Raw genomic sequence first — 24,081 nt, 5'->3', positions numbered from 1 at the left:
GACTAAAAATAAAATAGATGTCTGTTGACCACTGAATGCACATTATATATATAGCAGCTAGTAAATATATGATGCATTCATCTGTAACTTGTGAGCTGACATCAATCTGTTTCCCATTATAATAGGAATAATAGAACATATTGGAAATGTACTGATTATTTAAAGAGATTCACCTGATGGCTTTAGAATGAACAAATGAGGAAAATGAAAATTAAATTTATGGATTACAACTCATCTTTATGGAAACAGACATATGATTGCTCAGTTTGACTTTCTATTTAAAGGTTATTAGTTTTGATAGTCACAGTATAATCTCTATGCAAATTTTATATGGATATTTTCCTTTGCATTTTTTTCATATTTTTTCTTCTTTAAAGACTTCTTTACTTGCTGCCTTACTTTAATACTCATCCTTTCAAAAAGAATAATTTCTGTTTAAGCCCTATATTCTAGAAATATGTCATGCAACCACTCCAATTGTTGAAAATTGTTTCAAGTGTTTAGACATTTTATTGTAAGCTAATCAATTTTTATTTATCATATCTGCTTTAGCAATAATTTATCTTTGTGTTTTCAGATTTCAAGAAAACAAAAACACTTGCAGAAGGTATTGGAGATACTTCCTTTTTCTGTCTTATATTCAATGAACCCCAAATAATATTTTTTCTTAAGAGATTAACATAGAAGAAAAACTATATATGGGATAGTGGAGAGAGATTGGGAAAGACAATGAGAGTCAATTCTTTCTGACAACATCACTACAGGAAATATTTGACAGTAATAAAAAAAACACTGTATGTATTTACCTTTCACAGTAATTGTTTTCAAAGAAATGTTTGCTTGACAAGAAATTACACAGTGTTCAGTATTTATTTTACTAGAAAGCATAAATTCAATTAATCTTGGTTACGTCAGCATCAACTAGGAACTGAATTGTTCGTTTAAGTCTTGAACCATAACTCATCTGGCAAGGACACCTGTTGCTTCTGTATTTGTTCGTACGTGTTTATGTGTTCACCTGCACTCAAGAAGACTGTGAAGTGATGAAACACATAATCTTAAGTGATGAAACAATATAATTCAAGGTTAATTCATTCTCAACGTTTTCCCTTCAAATTATGAAAATAGTTATAACTGCAGAACAACACTCACAGTGAAATTTAAGGGGAGATAATGGAGGAAGGGGGGGCTAATCAATTATGTTGGTTGAGTAAATTTTTTCTAGCAATTGTTTCCTGTTTATATTTCTTTCAACAGAACAACTCAAGGGAAAAAGTAAGGAAGTGCATGCAAAGTGTTTTTATGTATATATATTTTCTGTTTACTACTATTATTAACCTGCTGATTTAGTTAGATTTGCAATTTTCAATGACCCTTTTCTTCATTTATGCATGTGAACTCTACTTCATATTTTTGTCAGATCTGAGGGGCAGAGTGGACTCAAAAACATGGTGGTTATTCTTAAAGTCCTGTTTCAAATTCATCCAATCACCTAATAATATTATCCACAGCCTCGTAACCAAAACCCAACTGCATTCTATTAACCAAGACCATCTACGTTAGTGGAAATTTAGTCTCTGTGACCTGTTTTGTTTTCAGTCCTTAGAGAAGACTGAATAGAGGCTCTTTTTCAGTTTAACTTTATAACCTCTTTTTCATTATCTTTCTTCTTGTCATCCATAAATATTTTGTCATGTTCACCTGATATATGACATTTTGCCCATTACATTATTTCTGCCCTGTACTCTTTGTGTAATAGCACTGCTTAGAATCCATCCCTTTGGCAGCATCCACTGTTGCTTTAACACAAAATAGTAAAGCTGTTTGCAAACGGTTCAGTAAAGCTTGATTTCTTGAAATTGTGTCTTTGTAAACACATGTTCTCTGAAGAAATTAGGATATATTGAACAAATGAGAACAAACAAAAAAATCTTAACCCATATAACTTAACCCTGTTTGATTAGCCATTAAAAGTAATCACATTCCCAGAAATGCTGAGTTTTTAAAGATCCCTGTGATATTAAACATATCTGCTTTAAAATACACATCAATTTAAAAAAATATTATGTATGTTTTGGTCCTACAAAAGGTTAGGATACTGACACACTCTATGTCATAAAAATATTCTAAAATGTCATGTGGAATGAATCGTGAAATTATAGAGCAGCTCAGCCAGGGGGAGCAGTCTATCTATAGAGAAGCATGTGTTCCTTAAGTCCCAGATTTATGTGCGTACACAGCTGTTGTTGAACTCTGGCACGCTGATACAGAAACCACTGTGCTAGGAAAAAGGAGAACATCTGAAGATTTAAAAAATGGTGTCATATAATATGTATGTATATATACATGATATACATATATATATGCATATATATATATACAATGCACACATATACATATATGTATAAACTCATGGCCCTCAATTTATCACAGTCTACATAACTGAAAAGTTTGTGCTTCAGACAGACTGCAACTCCTTGACAATCTTCAGGGAACTGATATATTTAATTTTTTAAAAAATGCTTTCCCAGGCATTCATTTACATCCCAACTCCTGCCCTCATTAGGCTGTTTTATGGATGGTGACTTGGGCAGTAATAGGAAAAAGAAAGAGTTTTCCTCTAAACATCTATTCATTATCTTCAAATTAAATCATTTCTCTGGTTTATCATCTAGATTTGCTTTTATTATTATTTACTGCATCTTTGAATTTGTTTTAGTTTTTTGTCTTTAAGATGGTTTCATTCACTCTCCAGCCCTATATTCTTATTTTGCTTCTATTTTTCTAGTTACCTTTACTTCAATTTTTAAAAAATCAGTGTTGGGAAACAAGATGAAGAGTACATGGGACTTTCCTGCACATACTTTTGCGAATTCTTGTGATCAAAATATTTTCAAGTTAAAATGTGAAAAAAAAAAAAAAAACTAAAGAAAAAAAATCTATCACATGCATAATTTGACAGTCCCATGGAATAATGGGTAAATTAACTTCTGGTTATTAGGAGTCATTTAATAATTACTTTCTGAATTATTCCATATAATAAATATTCTTGCCAGCCTTTTCCTGCATATTGTTTCAAATTACTACAGGTATTTTTCTCCTTATATGATGGCTTTCTGATGTAATTAGAAGGCTCTTTTTTAAACTTTGAAATCTCACATATAGCTGATGTTTGATTTAGATGCATACCGTAATCTACTCTCAGTATTTTTTCTTTATTATCATCATTTTACAAATTTCTTAGAACTTTCTGCTTTGGTTCAGCATAAATTAAACAATACATTGAATTCAAGTTTTCCAGACAACTTTGGGGTTAATTTTAGCTAACTTTTGCCTTTAAGTTTAGCTAAGTGACCTAAGTGTCGTCCTTTTGACTTTAAACAGTCAAGTCATTCATTTTATTTGCTTCACTGCTGGCATGCTTTCTTGGGAGTGGATACATTGTTCATTATGCCTACACAGCTACATGCCTAATAAACAAAATAGTGCACTTGAGAGATTGATGCAAGGACCATTGAAGATTTGATGACACTTTATGCTTCTAAAATATAGTTCTTAGAATTCTCTCATCCTAAACATATAGTCTCCAAAATGAACTCATTAAATGAAACTTTACAAAATATCCCTGTTCCTTTTCTTTGAAAAATCAGTTTATAATGTCTATGTTAAAGCATTTCTTGAAATCTTCTTTTAAATTAATTTGAAAAGCTTTTCAAGCAAAATAAATAAGAATAGGAATGTTGATAATAACACTTCATATAAAACAAGTGCTTATCATAATATAAATGTCAGCTTAATCGTGAGGCTAGAGTAATGCTTTATCTCAAACAATATTGACAAAAGTGGGTTCTTAAAAAGAAATAGTACCTAAAAAGATCTCTATAAAGAGTATTTGTCCTATAACAAGGGAAGTGTGTTGTACTTTCTCCAGAAAATTCTTAGCCTATTTTAGTGCCTTAAATCAGCCTCAGCGAAGGTTTTGTCTTAGCTAAACAAATAGCTCTTCAATGTAAGACAATTTCACCTTAGAAGAGCAAGTCCGTATGAAATTTATCTTCATCTGAGAATTATTTTAAGACAGCTGCAGTAATTATCCTTTATATTCATTTTTATCCCAAATTTATTTCATGTTGATTGAATGTGATAACAAATTTAAAGTTTTTCTATCCTTTATAGACCCTATTTTATCTTTCTAGTTTATTATCCATAAACATTTTTAATTCCTTTACTATTCAGAGTACTTTCATGCTGTTCTGTAAAGGAACTCTGAAGGGAAATAGAAGGAAAAATTTATTTTAAGTATACAATCATAGTCTTTTCATGGATGTTGTTAGTTTCTACAACATAGCATTAACACATATATGTTTCTTTGTGTTAAAACAAGTTGTGACACAAAATTAATAATATGTTTCAGAACAGGAAAAGAAAGAAAAACATGTGGAACCAGGTAACTTTTTAATTACTTCTATCCTCTTAATTTTATATTATTATTTAATTTACAATTGAGGACTGAATTGCAATAGAATGGCATGAAACATTGATGTTTTTTCTTTTCTTATTTGATGCAGCAAAGTCACCAAAAAAGGAACATTCAGGTGAGTCAGACCGGGAGTGCAGGGTTCTTTCTGCATTATGCTCAATGTTTATTAATGCTACATCCTTAGACAGGTGGTAAGGGGTTTGACAAGAAAGGACTAGAAATCCTTCCATCTCACAGTCTTTTTTCCAAGTTCTTGACATAGAGTTAGCACTAATGCAGTTTTAGAAAATGGAAGTCAAAGCATATTCACACTCATGCTACTCAATATATGTTCTACGACTCAGCAGCATCAGGATCCCCAGAGAGGTTGTTGGAAATGCATTATCTCTGGCCCCATGCCAGATCTACTGAATTGGAATCTGCAGCTTCCCAGTGGAGTTGTCAGACCAGTGTTTGAGAAGCACTGCTTTACCATTTAGTGTAAAAAATCCAAAACAAAACAAGAAAAAAACATTTTCTGTAAATGCATCTAATATTGCAAATATTCAATTACAGCAAAGATTCTCTCCTTATTCATAATGTTACTAATGACATTTCTTGAGTACTCCAGGGAGTTGTAATGAGATGAGGTAGATTTTTGCCCTCAATGTATTATCTTTTGCGGGGAAAATAGAGTTGAGAATCAGACAAGTCAGAAAGACACACATACAAACAAAACTAAAAGTTAAGTTGGTGTAGATACCAAATGGTTTTCTTAAAGGATTCTAGTATTTAACCTGTCTATTAGTTTCAAATGAAAAATTCAAGCTTCTGAAACTTTTTTATTTAATTTATTTTAAAACATTATGTTGATTTTGCCTGGCAAACACCTACTCAAGGAAATTCACTACGTGTGTGTGTGTGTGTGTGTGTGTGTGTGTGTGTGTAAGCAGTTGTACCCTCATATAATGTCCATTAGTTGCTCCTTCCATTTTATTGTATTTAAATGGAAATGGCATTACTCAATATTAGGTAAATTACCATGCAAATACAGTCCAACTGTACTCTTATCTCTGCCACGAATAACAGCAAAGCACAAAGTTCAAAGTCACATTTCTTATTCTTCTAAGTTTGTACAGCTTCCTTAGACAACCATATCTATTTATTCTCTTTCCAACTAGTTCCCATGGCACCATCCTCTTTTCTTTATAAGGCACTTAATATACTGTTATAATCATATTACCTTTTCTTTTTTTATACTTTAAGTAGTCAGAAATTAAAGGATAAAATAGTTTTGCTTTTTTTAAAATCTTTATTCCCAAAGTACCTATTATAATGCTAGGCACACAGTAGGCACCTGATAATTGGATGCAAAGAGAACAATCACATTTTTAAAAAATTTTAAAGATGAATGACTTTCAAATGAATTACAAGATGAAATGATCACATATTTCACCATTTCATATTATCCTTTGGGAAGGAATGTGTCATCTACCTTAAAGAATACAGACCATTCAAGGTAACATTCCCCCAAGTGGGCCATTATACATACTTTCACTTATGCACAAAAGCAGAAAGCTAAAATAGAGGATCCATCATAGAAACATAAACCTGGAGAAACATACAGAATGACTACAGGTATTATCAGTTTTAAGAGTTTTAGTGACTAAGCATTATGGTCTAACACTGAACCTGACAACATACAATAACTTAAATTGGTTGAAATCATTATCTGTTCATTTTGGGGTATATTAAAGTATAGCAACTTTGTAATAATTAACTGTGGTTTTAAAATTGAAACTATTGGGTAATTTGTTAATTCACTGCATTATTTTCATACCATTTTATAGAATTTAAGGAAAAAGCATTGGCTTACATATTAAAACTATTAAATTCTTACATAATTTAAAATGGAAAACAAAATCAATGAGCATTCTGTGTTGGGAAATGTGTATGCATGTAAAAAATGTCTATGGTTTGTGGCATACATTTATAGGATATCAAAGAAAGCAGCACAGTGTTGTATTTTATTTCTCAGATGTACTTATTTTTTAGTTTTCAAGTTTATAATACAGTCTTTAAAAAATTTTTAAAAGCCTTAAAACTATTTCAGAGAGAGATGAATAGACAGAATTAATTTAGACCTTATAATTTTTCGTCCTTAACAGCTCCAAGTGACAAACAAGTAAAAGCAAGTATGTTGAATAAAACTTAAAAAAACTAAAAGCATCTTTCAGTAACTTATTTAAGTTTTCTGCTATTGGCAATGCTAATGCTAATGCTAATTTCTGACCCTGGTTCACTAAATGTTTCTTGCTATGATTATTTATTGTGTTGAAATAATATGTGCAATTATTCAACCTGCTCTTTTGTGTGAATTCATTCTTATTAAATTTCATACAGATATTTTCATTTGTAAATGATAACTTGTTCAGATTATAACCCCTTTTTGAAATTTGTATTTTTGTTTCCCATTTTGCAGAATGATAAGTGGTCTGTTCAGTTCCTTAAACACATCAGATTTAATTTTCCTTATGATTAATCACTTCTTCAAACTATTAGGTAACATAGTTTGGCCACCGGTGAAAGTCATTGTGCCTTTAATGAAATGCACCTCCAACAATTTTATTAACTGTTTTGTAATGTCATAATTTCCTTTCAACATTTATATCTTCAGATTATGAACACTGATTGATGACTGTAATGTACTGGGCATTTGCATCACTAGTAGCTTTGATACTATGCTGAGGGAGAAATGATGATTTGTTTGTTGGTGTTCCTCAATTCAATGAGTATCTAAAACATTATCACTAATGAGATTATTTGAGGCACATAGCATGTATTTGATTTTACAAAAAAATATACTTTTAGGTTCTCAAGCTTTGAATATGGAATATACATATATGGGCATGTTCATAGCAGGATTATGAACATGGTCCTGCTGGTCTATGACCATGAGCTGGTCCAACCTCAGCTGCATACATGATGTAAATATGTTTATAATGATGGTATTAATACATAAAACAAATGCATGTTTTATTTAGCAGTAGATTTTTAAGACAAGAGTATATCACTGGTCATTGTATTGGAGAAAATTGGAAAATAGAACATTGAACAATTTGGTGGGAATGTCTTTTGCTAAAGAAAAATTGCAATTGGAAGTGTTCATAGACTTTGTAGATGTTGATTGAGAGTTGTAAGGTGAACCTAAAATTCCATTTGTATTTCTATGAAAATTTTTAGTTGAATGTAAAGTTGATTGGATCTCTATATTATGGAGTCTTCAGTATGCTAATACTTGGTAGAAATGCATAGTCAAGAAAATATATAAGACAAAATTGATAATTTTGTAGTACTGATAGAGAACTTTAGATTGAAGATAACTCTGAAAATGATCATATTCTTCCTAGAAAAATGCAACAGGTAGATAAAAGTGTTGATTTGCAATTTTAAAAAGCCCTGTAAGTTCTTCTATCTATAAAAAACACACTATCTAATCAAGTTCTGTAAAGATCAGTGTCTTTTGCAGGAAACTAGCAAATTAGGTTGCCAAATCAGCAAATTAGGCCCAATATAGAAGTTCCAAAAGAATTAATATTCAACTTCCTACATGGTAAAGAGATTTGGACTTTACTTGCTCTTTATCCCTTACTACCAAATTTAATTAGAGATGGTGCATAAATTATTAATTTTTTTTATTAACAATGTTACCATCCACTTATCCAACTAAGAACTGTTTTTCGTTTTTTGTTTTTGTTTTGAAACCATACAACAGAACAGAAGAACTTTAACATAGCTCCTATGTACAGTGGGCTATTTGTAAAGTTAATGCCTAAAGTGAAAATTGCATATCATTACAAATACTCTTGAAAATTCCTTTAATCACCCATATAATGTGGAACACATAGTATTGTATATATAACCTGAACATTCAGGATCCAATTTTACATTATCTTAAATTATGAGAGCAAATAAATTCAGTTTAACTCTTTACAGAAGCCATGCTGGTATGAGTAGCTATAGTTGATTAATTTTACTGCTGTATAGTATTCCACTGTTTGTGTGAGTGTGTGTGTGTATTCTACACCTTATATATCCATTGTCCTGACAATGGACACTAGATTATGTTCAATTTTGTGCTTTTATAAATAATCCTGCTATGAATATTCCCATATATGTCTCCTGATACATAAGTGCAAGAATTTTCTCAGAATTGAAATAAATGGGTCATAGCATTTGTTTATGTCTAACTTTTCCAAATAAATACCACATTTTCCCCCAAATTTTGAATTAACACCAATAGTGTATGTGATAGTTTCTATTGTTTATTATCACCATCACCAAAATGCTCATTTTCCCCCAGTTTTGGTCAATCTGGTGTGTGTAAAATAGTATCTTATTGTGTTTTTAAGTAAACTGTTATTATGAGAGGGTGAGATGTATAATTTAATTAATATAAATAAGTATGTGATACAATCCCATGGTACTGAATTTTAAAAGATGGCTGAGATTCACAGAGTTAGAGCAAGTCCATGGAAAAGGAAAAGATAATTTGTCATTAGCGCTTAATTAAAGGGTATAACTAGAATATACATTGAGTTTGTAGTGTGGAACTGTTCACTCTAGGTCTTGAGGAAACCAAAATCCCTGTAGGAAAATCACTGGAGGATACAGACAAGATTGGAAACTGTACCAACTCAGGGTGAAGATTCTCAGGGTATCAAAAAAATTGAAGCAAAGCAACACCTTTCAGGCTCAGTGATGTAGCACTACTGAAGGCCACTTATACCACCACATATAGTTATGTGGCTGGAGGAAGAGCTCCTTGGGCCAAGGAGTGATGTCAAATCTAGGTTTATAATTTGTGCATCAGCAGACATTCTTTCCTCCTAGCACATACAAAAATATCTCGACACACCCAATTCAGCTCCCTGCTGTCCACTTTGCCAGCCTCCCCAAACATAAAATATGGGCTGACAATCTGATTAGTCATTTCCAAACAGAAGAAGAGCAACAAATAGATTTTTAGATTCTAGGTCATTTCTTATTGTTAACACTCTCTTTGGTGAATCTTCAAGAGGGAATGTAGTAGATACTTAGCAAATGTACTTGAGCACATCACCCCCTTTTTGTTCAAAGAACACTGGAAGGACCAGTGCTCCTCAAGACTGGAGCACTGCCATATGTCACTTCATACCTCAAGACCATGAGACTTCAATCATGTATTCTACATGTATGTCTGACCAGCAATATGGTAAAGATGTACATTTTTATTGCTATTCATTAAAATGGACACATAAGTTACATGCCTTTATTCCTTTCACTAAGTTATATATTTTGTAATTAGGCAAGTTTTAAAAAATAGAGAATGAGAAGACAGAAGTGTTGACATTAAGTGTAGAGCTCTCTGGAGGCTGTGATGGACCACAGAGAGATGAGGTAGTTCAGGTGAGTGGGGGACACATAGACATGAAGGATGTAGTTGTCTGCGGTTACAAAGAGTGACATACTGTATTTCTGAGCTGATGTGAAAGCATCATTGAAGTGAAAAACTGATAAGGTAGCAGAGAGAAGTGATACTTGTAAGAACAAAGGCCTTGACCAGGAAAAGGAGATGTGATTCAGGGCAAAAATGGATGTATTGGTATCAAATAGGGAAAGGAACTGATCATCCCAGACTCATTTACTCAGAATCTCAATCTTATAAGACTCTGTATCATGTCCCAGGCCTACTACATCTGAATCTCATTGACTTAAAATTTAATTCCCCATCTTATTCTAATGAACAGCATGATTGAAAGGGGTTCTTAATGAAATCTCACAGTAGTGGTAGAGGATGGGATGATAACTATGGGCAAAAACATTCACTGAATGATGAGACAAAGGCATGTTTGGATAATGACAACAAAAAAGGGGGATAGAGCCTCTCAAGCTGGTAATGTGTACTTTAAAAGAACTAGGATTTGGAAGAAGTGAGGAGTTCAGAATGTTTGAGAAATAATACAGAAGATAAGAGAAGTAAAGAGGTTCAGGCTCTTTGGTATGTAAGGGGTGGAAAAACTGCTCAAACAGCATTTTCCATTTTAGCAGACTGCATGCAGGGAGTGCAGTCTCTTCAGGGAGCAAGGGTTTCGTTACAAGAGGAAGCAAAGCACACGTTCTGAGAAAAGGCTGAGTACACAGGGGCATGCACTGTGATGGAGAGATGGCACAGTGGGAGTACTTTGGACATGGGTCTGTTTTGAAAGAAAGATGAAGCCTTGCACACTCTTTTTTGCCGGAAGCCTAGATTCTTGGTAGAAACTGAGGTAAATGGGTATGGAGACCAGAGGCAGATTGCTCCTGATCATCTCTTGGGGGAAGTTTGGTCTGAAACAGGAGAATAGCATCATCTGGGGACCGATTAGAAATGCAGATCCCCTGGATATGCCCCAGATCTCTGAACCAAACCCTCTGGGCTCCGTATCTAAACAGCCCTACTCCCTGACTGATGCAGCTAAGGTTTTGAGAACCACTCATGTAAAATCTTCACCTGGACGGACAGCCAGGGGTCTGCTGAGTCCTGGAGCTCCAGGTCTTGAGACAGCCTGGAGAAGAGGATATTCATATGGCTCCTTTTCTGGGCTTAAATTGTGAAGCATGTGGTACCTAACATTGTGGAATTAAAACCTGGAGTGTGGCATGGACTTCTGCTGACATCTGATCTTTCTCACAGCCCGAGGCCTAGGGCCCAAGGAGAACCAGGAAAGGCATGGAGACTCCTGTTGCTGGGTTGTTCCCAGAGCCTCAGCTGCTAGGTGTATAAGAGTGAGGGAGATATGTATCCATACTAATGAGTAAAAATAAAAAGCCAGATGGCCAAGGAGGATAGTCTCAGAAAAAATTTTAAAAATTAATACATCGAGTAAATAACAATTTGTAAAAATTCCTCAGCTCATTGTTATTTTTCATATTTTCCTATGGACTAGAGAAAACCTCAACTTTAGTTAGCCTGCAGTGAAGTCCAATATTTTGTGCTTGGGCCAGCCTTTCAGATCATGTCTGAAGGGCAGATTTCTTATCTTCCAAATTAGACACTTAGAGAAATTCCAAGAAGTCATTTGGGCTTTTTAAATTATTTTTTATTTCTTCTTTCTCTCTCTCCAAGCAATATTCAAATAAAATTTTCTATATTATGACCAATATGTTATAATGTAAAGCTAACTAATTGAAGTCAAATACTTTTTTGCCACCTCTGTAATTAAAGGCTACGCAAACAAAAATTTTTTTCCATGTCCTCTCCACAACTCATACATTTTAGATTTGAATATACATGAATTAATTAGTACTACAGGTAGTTTTTGGAAAAAGTCACCTTCTTTTACGGTCACTGCTTACATAGGTAATACATTTTAATACTATAGAGTCATATCTTGGAAGAGAGTTTCTGTATTGTTATTTTAAAAAGTTCATTAGTTGGAAAAAAACACTTTATAGCATGGCTTTCTCTGCTGCTTGCTTTGCAATCAGGTGCCACAGACACTTTATCTTTTAGGAAATTATAGTCTTATCTGGCTTACAATCCTATAAGATATTGACCTGGCATTTCTGATATTCATTAATCATCCTTTAACATCTGAATTTGCAGAAACTGAACAAGCCAAAGAAGAGACTGGTGCTGCCTCAACTAAAAAAGGTAAGTACAGCTTAAAGAAAAATATGTCATGACTATAGCTTATTTTTGCTAAAGTTTCTAACTTAATTGTACTGTTCAGAGCTTTCAGAGGAGCTCAGTTTATTAATTTTACTCTTTCTTTGATACAGAAAGAAACCACTTTGTACAATATTCCTAGTATATATGTTAACAAGGCTTTGTGTTCAGTGTTCTGATGCCAGTCAGATTCATTTCTTTAGGGCCATAAATTAAAACTAGCAATTAAAGTCCAATTACAAGTCAGTTTTTTTAAAAAAATTGAAGAACTGTAGCTATTTATTCAATAGGATTCCTGGAGAGCAATTATCTGGAGAGCATTTCAATTATCTGGAGAGCATTTAAATTTAATAGACTGCCTTAGAAAGTTAGGGTTTGAATAAAGGAAACTTTACCTAGAAGAAGTTACATGAACAATATTCATTTTGAGTATGAATAATATCAAATTAGAAAAAAATGTGTTCCTTGAAGTGCTCAACTATAGACATTTGCTCAAAGAAACACATTGGGAAGTTTGGAATTTAAGTTTTCAAAGCTGTTACTTTTGTCATGTTTAATCAGAAGAAACTACTTATGTGACTACTGACTCCTTTTAGGTGACATTTTTAAGAATATTTTAAGAACATTAATATACATTAAAAACAATCATCATGATGAAAAGTTTTACATATTCTCAACTCAAAGTAAACTGGAACAATTCTGAAATTGGTGATTCTGTTTTACAAGGAGACATAAATGATTCAGTAATGTATCCAATGTCATTGTAAGTACCTCAGTAGACAATTTAACAACCCTGTACTTACCATATGCTCACAAACACAAAGACACACAAACCTATACACACACCCATTCACATGTACTCCACTAAAACAACATAGCATTTCTCTTTAAAAACATTCTTATTGAATTTTGGGGAAAAAAAGATGGTGGAGTAGAAAGGCGAGGCAGAAACCTCCTTGTACATACACACACCAAGGAAGCAACTACAGAAAATACAGCTAACTCTGAAAATGACCTGAAGACTACAGTACAGACCACCTATACCTAGTGAGAATAGGACACCACATAGAGAAAGGTAGAGTGGCAGAGCCACTGTCAGAACCCCAGCCCTTTCCTCATCCCAGTTCACAAGTGGGAGGGAGAGGAACAGTGCAGGGGCAGGGAGAGGGTAAGCACTCAGAAACTCTGCACGTCTGACCCCGGAGATCTACTCTGGAAACATAAGTCCACATTGCACTGGGCTTTGGTGATTAATGGGGCTGGACACCAGGGAGAATTGGAGCACTCTGGGAGACAGACTCCTGCCACTTGTGGAGGACAAGCACACTCTATTGGTCCCACTGAGACCCAACACAGAGGCATCAGTTAAAGACTTACCAGCGTCAGGAAGGGTGCGAGAGGAGCAAGGGTTGGACAGAGCTCCGTCTGCAGGAGAAATAGCCAGGAATCACACATCTGCAGTCCTCACACAGCCCAACTAGTCAGGTTCTCCTAGGAGCCCCAAAGCTTCATTCCCCTCATTGGTAGCTCAACCTTGAGGTTCTTACCTGCATGTCTGCCCCCCTGACCAGCTGCTTAGCCCAGGAGCATCAGACTTTCCTGCCTGGTAAGCAGAGGGAGGCTTTCCCAGCTTTCTAGGTCCCCCCTGGGGAGGTGCCTGTGGGAGCCAACTCCATGCTCTCTTCTCTCCTTTCACGAGGGTCAAACAGGCACTGTACACCCACATGCCAGCCTCTACATGCCTCATAAACATTTTCCCATCAAAGATCTGTGGCGCTGACCTCACTCACCCTATTAGCCCAGCAGTGCCACCATCTCTGCAGGGAAGGCAGAGGGAATCCCCACCCACAATGATCCGAGCAGAAGCACAGCTGCTCGGCTCACAAGGGCCATCTGAGGTGAGCTGCCATCTGCAGCTGCCTGAGATAGACCACTGCCAGAAGACAGACAGGAGGTGGCCCCACCCTTAGCTCACCAACAAATGAGGCTTCACCACAAAGGAGAACCAGACACTGGACAGTAAAGAGTCTGGGGCTTCTGGACATCGCAAGCTGCCTTCTTCGTAAAGCCATTACTCCATAGACCCGGGGGCATGCTGAATCTATCTAAGAAACACAGAAACCCTGGCAAAATGAGGAGACAGAGGAATATGGTCCAAACAAAGCTATAGGATAAGACCGTGGAAAGAGGGCTAAATGAAACAGAGATCACCAATCTTCTTAATGAAGATTTCAAAGTAACAGTCATAAATATGCTTGCTGATCTGTGGAGAAGTTTCCTGTGGGAAAGTATTCACGGTTTCATGGAGGACTTCAACAAAGAGGTAGAAGAGTTGAAAAAGAGACCCTCAGAGCTGAAGAATACAGTAACTGAAGAGAAATATACAATGAAGGGAATGAATAAATAAATAAATTGCTATAAGTAGAGGGGACCATCAATGAAATGGAAACAAGAGAACAGGAATGCAACAAAGCTGAGGAATAGGGAGAAAAAAAAATCTCTAGAAATGAGAGGATGCTAAGAAAACTGTGGGAAAACTCCAAATGATAACATTCACATAACAGGGATACCAGAGGGAGAGGAGAGAGAAAATGGGGTAGAAAGTCTCTTTAAAGAAATAATTGCTGAAAACTTCACCATTCTGGGGAAGGAAATAGACACTCAGGTTATAGAAGCACAGAGAGCCCCTAACAAGAGGAACCACAGGAAGACAACATGAGGATATGAATAATAAAAATGACAGATATTAAGAATAAGGAGTGGGTATTGAAAACAGCCAAAGAGAAAAAAATAAAGGAAACCCTGTCAGGCTATCAACAGAATTCTCAGCAAGAGACTTTACAGGCCAGAAGGGAGTGACATGAAATATTTAATATATTGAAAGAGAAAAACCTTCAACAAAGAATAATCAACCAAGCTAGCAAGATATCATACAAATTTGAAGGAGAGATCAAACATTTCCTGGATAAACAAAGGTTGAAGGGACTGCCATTCTAAATTTACCATGACTAAATTTCCTGGCATTACAGGATATGTTAAAGAAACTGCTGTGCATGGAAATGTTCTGAAGTCTCAATAGTTTTCACCTGTGAAAAGAAACTTACAGTAAATGTAGTAGAGCAATTACTTACGAAGGAAGTATGAAATTTAAAAATGAAACAAAAGTAGTAAATTGAACTATACACAAAATCAGTCAAGGTATAAACAAAAAAATGCAGATTATGACATCTAATACATAAAATATAGAGAAAGAAGAAAAAAGAAATACTTTTAGATTGTGTCTGAAACAGAGATCATCAACTTAATATAGATTATAAATAGAAAAGGACCTTATGGTAGCCACAAACCTAAACCCTATAATATACAAAAGTAAAGAAAAATCCAATCACTACACTAAAGAACACCATCAAATAACAATAGAAGAGTGCAAGAGTGGAAGAAAGGATAGAGAGGAAGTACAAAAAGCAGAAAACAATAAACTAAATAGGAACAAGTACATACCTATCAATAATTACATTAAATATAAGTGGACTGAATAGCACCAATCAAAAGACATAGGTTGACTGAATAGGTAAAGAAGCAATACCCATATATATAGGGCCTACAAGAGACTCATTGGAGACCTAAAGATATACAAAGACTGAAAGTGCAGGGGTGGAAAAATATTTAATGCAAATAATAAGGAGAAAAAAACAGGATAGCAGTACTTATATCAGAAAACACAGATTTCAAAACAAAAAAAGTAACAAGAGACAAAGAAGGACATTACATAATGATAAAGTCCAACAACAGGTTATGACCATTGTAAACATTTATGAAACCAACACAGGAGAACCTAAACAAGTAAACAAATACTGAATAAAATGGGGAAATAGACTGCTAGTCATTCTTATTTAGGGGACCTTAACACACCACTTCATCAATGGACAGATCAACTAGACAGAAAATAAATAGGGAAACAAAGGAACTGAACAACACAGTATATCAGATGGACGTAACTATCTACAGAACATTCCACACAAAAGCGGCAGTATACACATTTTTCTCAAGTGTATATAAAACATTCTTCAGAATAGATCACATATTGGGCTAGAGAAAGAACCTAAATAAACTAAAAAAAATTGAAATTGTGTCAAGCACTTCTCAGATCACAAAATTGTAAAAGTAAAAATTAATACAAAGAAAAAAATCAACTCCCAAACACATGGAAGCTAAACATGCTTCTAAACAATTAATGGATCAATGAGCAAATCAAAACAATTCAAGCACTACATGGAGACAAATGAAAACAAAAATATAACAATCTGAAATTTGTGGGAAGCCACAAAAGCGGTTCTAAGAAGGAAGTAGCAATACAGGCCTACCTGAAGAAACAAGGACAATCCCAAACAAGCACTCTAAACTCACAATGATAGACACTATAGAAAGAAAAAAAACCAAAGTATGTAGAAGGAGGGACATAATAAGTATCAAAACAGAAATAAATAAATTACAGAAGAAAAAATGAATAGAAAAAATTCAATGAAACCAAGAGCCTATTCTTCGAGAAAATAAAACAGACAAACTCCTAAACACACTGATCAAGAAAAAAAGAGAGAGGACACAAATAAACAAAATAAGAAATGAAAAAGTAATAGTTACAGCTGACACCACAGAATACAAATTATTTGAGGATTTTATGAAAAATTATATGCTAATAAATGGAACAACCTAGAAGATTAGACAAATTCCTAGAAATGTAAACCTTCCAAGACTAACCCAACAAGAAGAAGAACATCTGAGCAGACCAATTAACAGCAACAAAATTGAATTTGTAATAAGAAAACTCCCAAAAAACAAAAGTTCCAGTATCAGATAGCTTCACAGATGAATTTTGCCAAACAGTTAAAGAAGAGCTAATGCTATTTTTTCTTAAAGTATATGAAAAGTAGAACAGTAGGGAATACTTTCAAATACATTCTATGAAGCCATCATCATTTTTAGACCAAAATCAGACACAGTAGAAAAAAAAAGGAAAATTTAGGCCAATATCCCAATGAACATAGATGCAAAAACCCTCAATAAAGTATTAGCAAACCAAATTCAAAAATACATCAAAATAATCACCCATCATGACCAAGTGGGATGTATTCCAGAGAAGAATGGATGGTACAATATTTATATATCATAGTCATATGCCACATTAACAGAAAAAAGATAAAATAATCATTTCAGTAGATGCTGAAAAAGCATTTGACAAAATTCAACATCCATTCATGATGAAAACTCTCAAAAAAATGGGTATAGAGGGTATATATTTCAACATAATACAGGCCATATATGAAAAACCCACAGCTAAGATCATACTCAGCAGTGAAATACTGAAAACTTTTCCTCTAAGATCAGGAACAAGACAGGGATGTCCACTCACTGATTTTATTCAACATAGCACTAGAGGTCCTAGCCATGGCAATAAGGCAAGATAAAGAGATAAAAGGCATCCAAATTGGTAAGGAAGAAATAAGACTGTCTCTATTTGTAGATGATATGATATTATACATAGAAAAACCTGAACATTCCCTCAAAAAACTATTAGAACTAGTAACTGGATTCAGCAAAGTTATAGGGTAAAAAATTAATACACAGAAATCTGTTGCATTCCTATACACTAACAATGAGGCAGCAGAAAGAAAAATCAGGAAAGCAATTCCATTCACAATTGCATCCAAAAGAATAAGATACTTAGGAATAAACTTAACCAAGATAGACCTATACTCTGAAAACTGTAAGACACTCATAAAAGAAATTAAAGAAGACACAAATAAATGGAAATGAATCTCCTGCTAATGGGTAGGAAGAATTAATATTGTCAAAATGGCCATCATGCCCAAAGGAGTTTACAGATTCAATGTAATACCTATCAAAATGCCAACAGCATTTTTTCAATGAACTAGAGCAAAGTATCCTAAAATTCATATGGAACCTCAAAAGACCCCAAATAGCCAAAGAAATCCTGAGAAAGAATAAGAAAGTTGGGTTATTATGTTCCCTGACCTTAAGCTATATAACAAAGCTATAGTAATCAAAACACTATGGTACTGGCCCAAGAACAGACCCATAGATCAAAGAATAGAGAGCCCAGATATAAATCCACACATATATGGTCAATTAATATACAATAAAGGGGCCATGAATATACAGTGGGGAAAGACAGCCTTTTCATTAACCAGTGTTGGGAAAACTGGACAACTACATGTAAAAGAATGAAACTGGATAACTGTCTAATTCCATACACAAAAGTAAACTTGAAATGGATCAAAGACCTAACTTTAAGACATGGAACATCAAACTCTTAGAAGAAAACAGGGAAAAATCTCTTGTACATAAGCATGAGCTATTTTTTCCTGGACACATCTCTTTGGGCAAGGGAAACCTAAGCAAAGTGGGACTCCATCAAATTAAAAATATTCTGTATAACAAAGGCAGCATCAGCAAAACAAAAAGGCAACCTACAACCAAAACAAAAAGGCAACCTGGTAGAATATATTCATAAATTATTTATCCAGTGAGGGGTTTTCATCCAAAATATATAAATCACTCATGTGACTCAACACTAAAAAAACAAATAACCCAATTAAAAAATGGGTGGAGGACCTGAACAGATATTTTTTCAAAGAAGAAATACAGATAACCCACAGGCACATGGAAAGATGCTCCACATCACTCATCATCAGGGAAATGCAAATGCAAATCACAATGAACTATTACCTCACACCAGTTAGAATGGCCAATATACAAAAGACAAGAAATAACAAGTGTTGCTGAGGGTGTTGTGAAAAGGGATCCTTGCTACACTGCTGGTGGTGATGTAAACTGGTACAGCCACTGTGGAAAGCAGTATAGAGGTTCCTCAAAATATCAAAAATAGAAATACCATATGGCCCATAATCCCCTTCTTAGGAATTTGCATGAAGAAAGCAAAATCTCTGATTCGAGAAGATATATGCATCCCTTTGTTTATTGTCACATTATTTATAATAGACAAGGTATGGAAGCGGTCCGTCAATAGATTAATGTACAAAGAAGTGTGGTACATAAATACAATGGGATATTATTCAGGCATAAAAAAGAAATAAATTCTGCCATCTGCAGCACCATGGATGGACCTAGAGGGTATTATTAAATAAACCAGGCAGAGAAAGACAAATATCTTATGATTTCACGTATTTGTGAATTCTAAAAAGGAAACAAAAGAAAATTAACAAAATAGCAGTAGATTCGTAGACACTGAGAAGTGACTGGTAGTTACCATTGGGGAGGGATTGAGGTGGGTGAGTGGTTTAAAGGGGCACAAAAATTCTCATTCATAATATAAGTTGGTCTTGGGGATGGTTGTACAACATGGATTGTGTGACATCTGATTTGACTGATAGTAACTGCAGTTGTGGGGATGAGGGTATAATAATGTGGGTAACTGTTGTATACTTGAACCCAACATAAGATTGTATATTAACTATACTTCAATAAAAACTTAATAAATTAAAAATAAATTAAAAACTGTCTTATTGTATTTGTTCTATAAACAATCATATATCAAGACTGTAGGGAGACACTGAATATACATGACTCATGCCTAATCCAAAGCAATTTATATATGAATGTAAATGAATACATGACTATAAATTAATATAATATAAATTTATACATTAATAAATTGTAGTAAATATTAATATTAATTAATATATAAGTTAATGTATAAATTAGTATACACATATGTTTAGAGGAAGGCAAAAATTAGACAAGCATACTTATAGGAAATTATAGACTGTCCTGTAAGATAATAACTAGAAGCTACTACTGTTATTGAAATTAATGGGTGTCCTTTTTCAAACACAGCTCTATTATTATTCTGATTTTATAGTAAACAGGAATAAAATCTGTTTTTCATCAGTTCTTTTCCTAATAACCAATTATTTGTGATGTAAGTGATCACAATTCTTGGTTCACTGGCATCTTTTGCTAGGTTTCAATGTAGCGTAAGTGCCAGGGCCATAAATTCATCAGTAGTCCATATTAATGTATCTTATTCTTTTTTGGTATCTTATCTTGAAATCAATTTTGCTAGCTGGTAGCAAGCAGAATGGGAGAAAACATGGTTTCTTCAGAATGCATAGTACCATGGTAGTATCAAAAGGCTAAAAGTCTAAATATAGATTTAGATAAAATCATTAATCTAGGGAAGGGTACAAGTGTACATGGGCCCAGTAAGTGAATAAAAGGCCAGGATATTGATATGTGTTAAAAGCTAGAACAAAAGTGAAGGAAAATTGTATTTCAAAATCTATAGCCAAGAATGAGACCAGTGTAGTGTACACATAACACTGCATGGGTTTCATCTGGAATGAGATGTCAGATGCTCAGCCTTATGGCATTCTTGATTGTGGAAGATGTTCTGGAGACAGTGTTAAGAAGTAGACTCAGCTACTGGTAGCTGATTCATGCACTGACTGGAAATCACCTGAAGCCTAAACATTTAAGGTAGAAATACAAACACACATAGGTTGGTACCCAATCAGGTCAAACTGGAGTGAGCAGAGATACTGAATTGAGATTGAACCATCGCTCTTGTAAACTCACTGGGATCTTCAACCAAGAGTAGTCTCTGAGTTTAGAGTAGGCCAAACATTTTGTATGGGGCTAAGTAGATCTGATGGCTCAGCTTAGAGTGAAATAAAATAAAATAAATAATTTGTTTATGAAGATAAACTATTTGCACCAGCAATTTTGCCTCTAGTTAATCTTAGATCTCATACCTCAATTCTTTATTTAAATATGATTATGCATATTGGGTTTGCCTAAAACTACAACATGAACAGAACCAAGTGTTCTTTCCAAATATATCATAAATATCTTGAAATTCAGGTAGGGCTTTACCAATTTGATAAGTTACAAATCAAAATGTAAAGGAGACTTTTTGTCATTCGTCATGTAGTTTTCCTGTTCCTTACCTTCTCATTGACAATCGATCAAACATGAAAATAGATAACTATTTCATCATGTATTTAATAGCCAGCCCCTAATCTCCACAAAACTTGATATACTTTACAAGATGTCTACCTTCCAGTCTTTCTATATAACTAGAATAAGAAAGTGATTTGGGGGTTATTTGTCTTTTTAAAACATTGGAAATCGTTCTTCTACATTGAAGTTTGAACTAGGAACAGTGTGTACAATGTTAAGCAGACAGTACTGATTTTGTGAATATTTAAAACTTTCAAAGCTAAAGAACAGTTTAATACTTTAAATTAATTGCTATGTGCCAATTTATATATCTAGTATAAATTGATCTTAAGCCTGCTTTTAAGTCATATTTTCTTTGGGGATATGTAGTATTTTGTCATCAATATATTATCTTCCTAATATATATTTGATTTATAGCTTTCAAATCACTTTTATTTTCATTTAACATATATTTGTGGTTCACATACTATGCACAAAATTAAGAAAATTTTAGATGTCAATTTTGTTCCTGAACAAGTTAAAAAGCTGAAAAATTTTAATCTTCATTTGGTCACTAAGGTTTTTGAACCTTAATTTTTGGTAGTAACTAAAAGTTTTCCATATAATCATACTTCACAGTTGAAAGCCAGCAGGGTAGAGATAAATACAGATCAAATTACATAGGAATTTAAAAATTATTCTTACCTAAGGAAAAACAAAAGCTTTATCATTGAAGGTGACTTTAGAGTTAAGCCTTGAACAATATATATGATTTTGTTATGTAATAGTTGGAAGGATATCTTAGGCATAGGTATTGGAGCAAGGCAAAGTGTTGGGAAATTGTAGGATGTGCATGAGTAACAGCAAGAGTCTTAAGAACATGTTATGAATTAATACAATCTAGGCTAATAATGCTGTTAATGATAAAGGGGCTTGATTTTAAAGTTGGACTCTATTTCAATGGCAATAGAGAGTCAGTGAAAAATTGTAGGTGTAGTAAAAACATACTGACATTTGCTTTTGGAAGAGGCAGGCTAGTTAAGAAGCTTGTGTGATAGCATAGGCAACATGTATTAGGACCTGATATTAGTTGGAGGATTGGAAAGGAGGGATATTATATGAGCACTATTACAGAAGTACATTCAATGAAATTTGACAACTGACCAGCTTTTCAAGGGGAAGGGAGAGAATTGATTTGATGACTAACAAGTTTTCAGACTGGGTTCTAGAAGAATATTGTTGATATTTTTACTAAAAATTCAGAAGAAAAATGAAGTGGTTTGGGAAAGGAAGACAAGATTACTTTTAGACATATTTAAGTTAAAGTGCTAGTGGCACATGCAAGTGACATCTCATAGGTGGCTCTAAATGTAAAACTAGAGCTCTAGACAGTAGCAAGACTGAAAATACATAGTTAGGTGCCCACTGCAAGGTGTTAATGATAGAATCAGTAAAAATTGATGAGCTTATCATGAAAAGATCGCCTAGAGAGAGACTAGGACTTAGGTGGAATGCTAGGGGACATTTACATTTGGAGGAAGAAGAGCAGAGAGTCAGTGAGAAAAAGTGACTAGAAATTGTTTATGCCAGTAACCACAGGAAAAGAAATCACTTCATTGACAAGGTGTTGGTTACCAAGACATTGAATTTGACTACTAGATAATTATTAATGATTTTCAAAAGAATATTTTCAGTGAAATGGCACAAGTGAAAGCTGCAGTTTGACAAACTGAGGGAAGAGGAAGTGGATGAAACAGGCAATGATGTTGATGAAAATTGGCTTGGAATAAACGAAGAAATGGGGTGGTATCTTAGTATTCTTGTTTATTCTGTAGCCATCTATTTCAATCACAGAGGTAATGTGTTTATTCTCCTTTTTAAGATTGGCTTCTCCAAACGTGTCCTCTTCAGTCAGACATCCATGCTGTTCTGTGGCACCATCCTCCTTCTCATTATTGGCTTTGTTCCTCACTTTAGAAATATTATTCTCAGCTTCAAAAGCACTTTTTCTTGGTCACCATCTCTCTTCCTACCATTTTGTCTCCTCCACATCTCAGACAGTTTCCTGGATGCTGGAGTGCTAACACCACTTCTCATCTCTCACAAAGATGAGGCTTCTGTGTCTGCCATGCCAGGATTATCTGGCTGATAATGATATTATCATCACAAAACAAATGGAACCATTTCAGTTCTCCAGCTCTACACTTCCCAGTTGAATTTACACTTTGTTCTCTAGTGTGAAGTTATCATGACAACATAGTTTTCTGGTTCTTGCCATATTCTCTGAACTTTACATCTGATTTCTTTGTGGTTTTTTTTTTTTTGCTGCCCTTAATTACTGGTGTTCCCCAGATTCCTTTATTAATCCTCTGAATTATTAATCATCTGAACTTCTCATTCTATGTCATCTCTTGTGAGTGAATCTCTGCCCTGTATCCTGAAGATACCAATTCCATGTCACCATTTCAAGACTTCTCCATGACATGAGAAGTCTTTTTCCTGAAAATTTCAGTTTTATATGTTCAAATGTCCAATAATCACCATCAAACTCAACCTGTCTTAACCTAAACTCCTCATTACCTCTTCCTAATTTGCTTTTTCATTATCACTTGTGAAATCACAATCCATCCTTCTCCTCACTAAATATCTGGGACTGATCCTTGACTCTTTTCTCTTTCTCTTCTTTACTTGATTATTCAAAGAATCCTAAAGTTCTTCTGATTTTACCCCCTAGATATTTCTTGAATATATTTCTTCCTATTAATAGCCATTACTTCTGGTTTATTTCAAGCCTTCCTTATCTTATGCTTGAACCACTGTAATGATATTTCCACTGTTTTTATGTCTTTATTTTTATTCATTAATATTCACCTTACCAGAAGTCTCCAACTGTCATAGTAAGTTATCAAAGTCATAAAACTGAATAAACCACTTTTAATTTAAAACTCCCTTT

At 34.2% G+C, this 24,081-nt stretch overlaps 1 protein-coding gene across 16 annotated transcripts in view; it reads left to right on the top strand.

The window, feature by feature from the left end:
* Window positions 1-24,081, top strand: part of TRDN (triadin) — a 486,197-nt gene that overhangs the window by 350,549 nt on the left and 111,567 nt on the right. For 14 of the 16 annotated variants that reach the window (XM_073219550.1, XM_073219549.1, XM_073219538.1 and 11 more), the window contains 6 exons: window positions 578-607; window positions 1,258-1,275; window positions 4,415-4,447; window positions 4,569-4,595; window positions 6,628-6,654; window positions 12,087-12,134. In XM_073219550.1, coding sequence (XP_073075651.1) covers window positions 578-607; window positions 1,258-1,275; window positions 4,415-4,447; window positions 4,569-4,595; window positions 6,628-6,654; window positions 12,087-12,134 — 183 coding nt within the window. The remainder of the gene's footprint in view (window positions 1-577; window positions 608-1,257; window positions 1,276-4,414; window positions 4,448-4,568; window positions 4,596-6,627; window positions 6,655-12,086; window positions 12,135-24,081) is intronic. The other 2 variants (XM_073219542.1, XM_073219541.1) reach the window with 1 other exon arrangement.

The sequence above is a fragment of the Manis javanica genome, chromosome 13 (assembly GCF_040802235.1).
Source record: "Manis javanica isolate MJ-LG chromosome 13, MJ_LKY, whole genome shotgun sequence".
Classification (NCBI taxonomy): Eukaryota; Metazoa; Chordata; class Mammalia; order Pholidota; family Manidae; genus Manis; species Manis javanica.
This window is presented reverse-complemented; position numbering and strand designations above follow the sequence as displayed.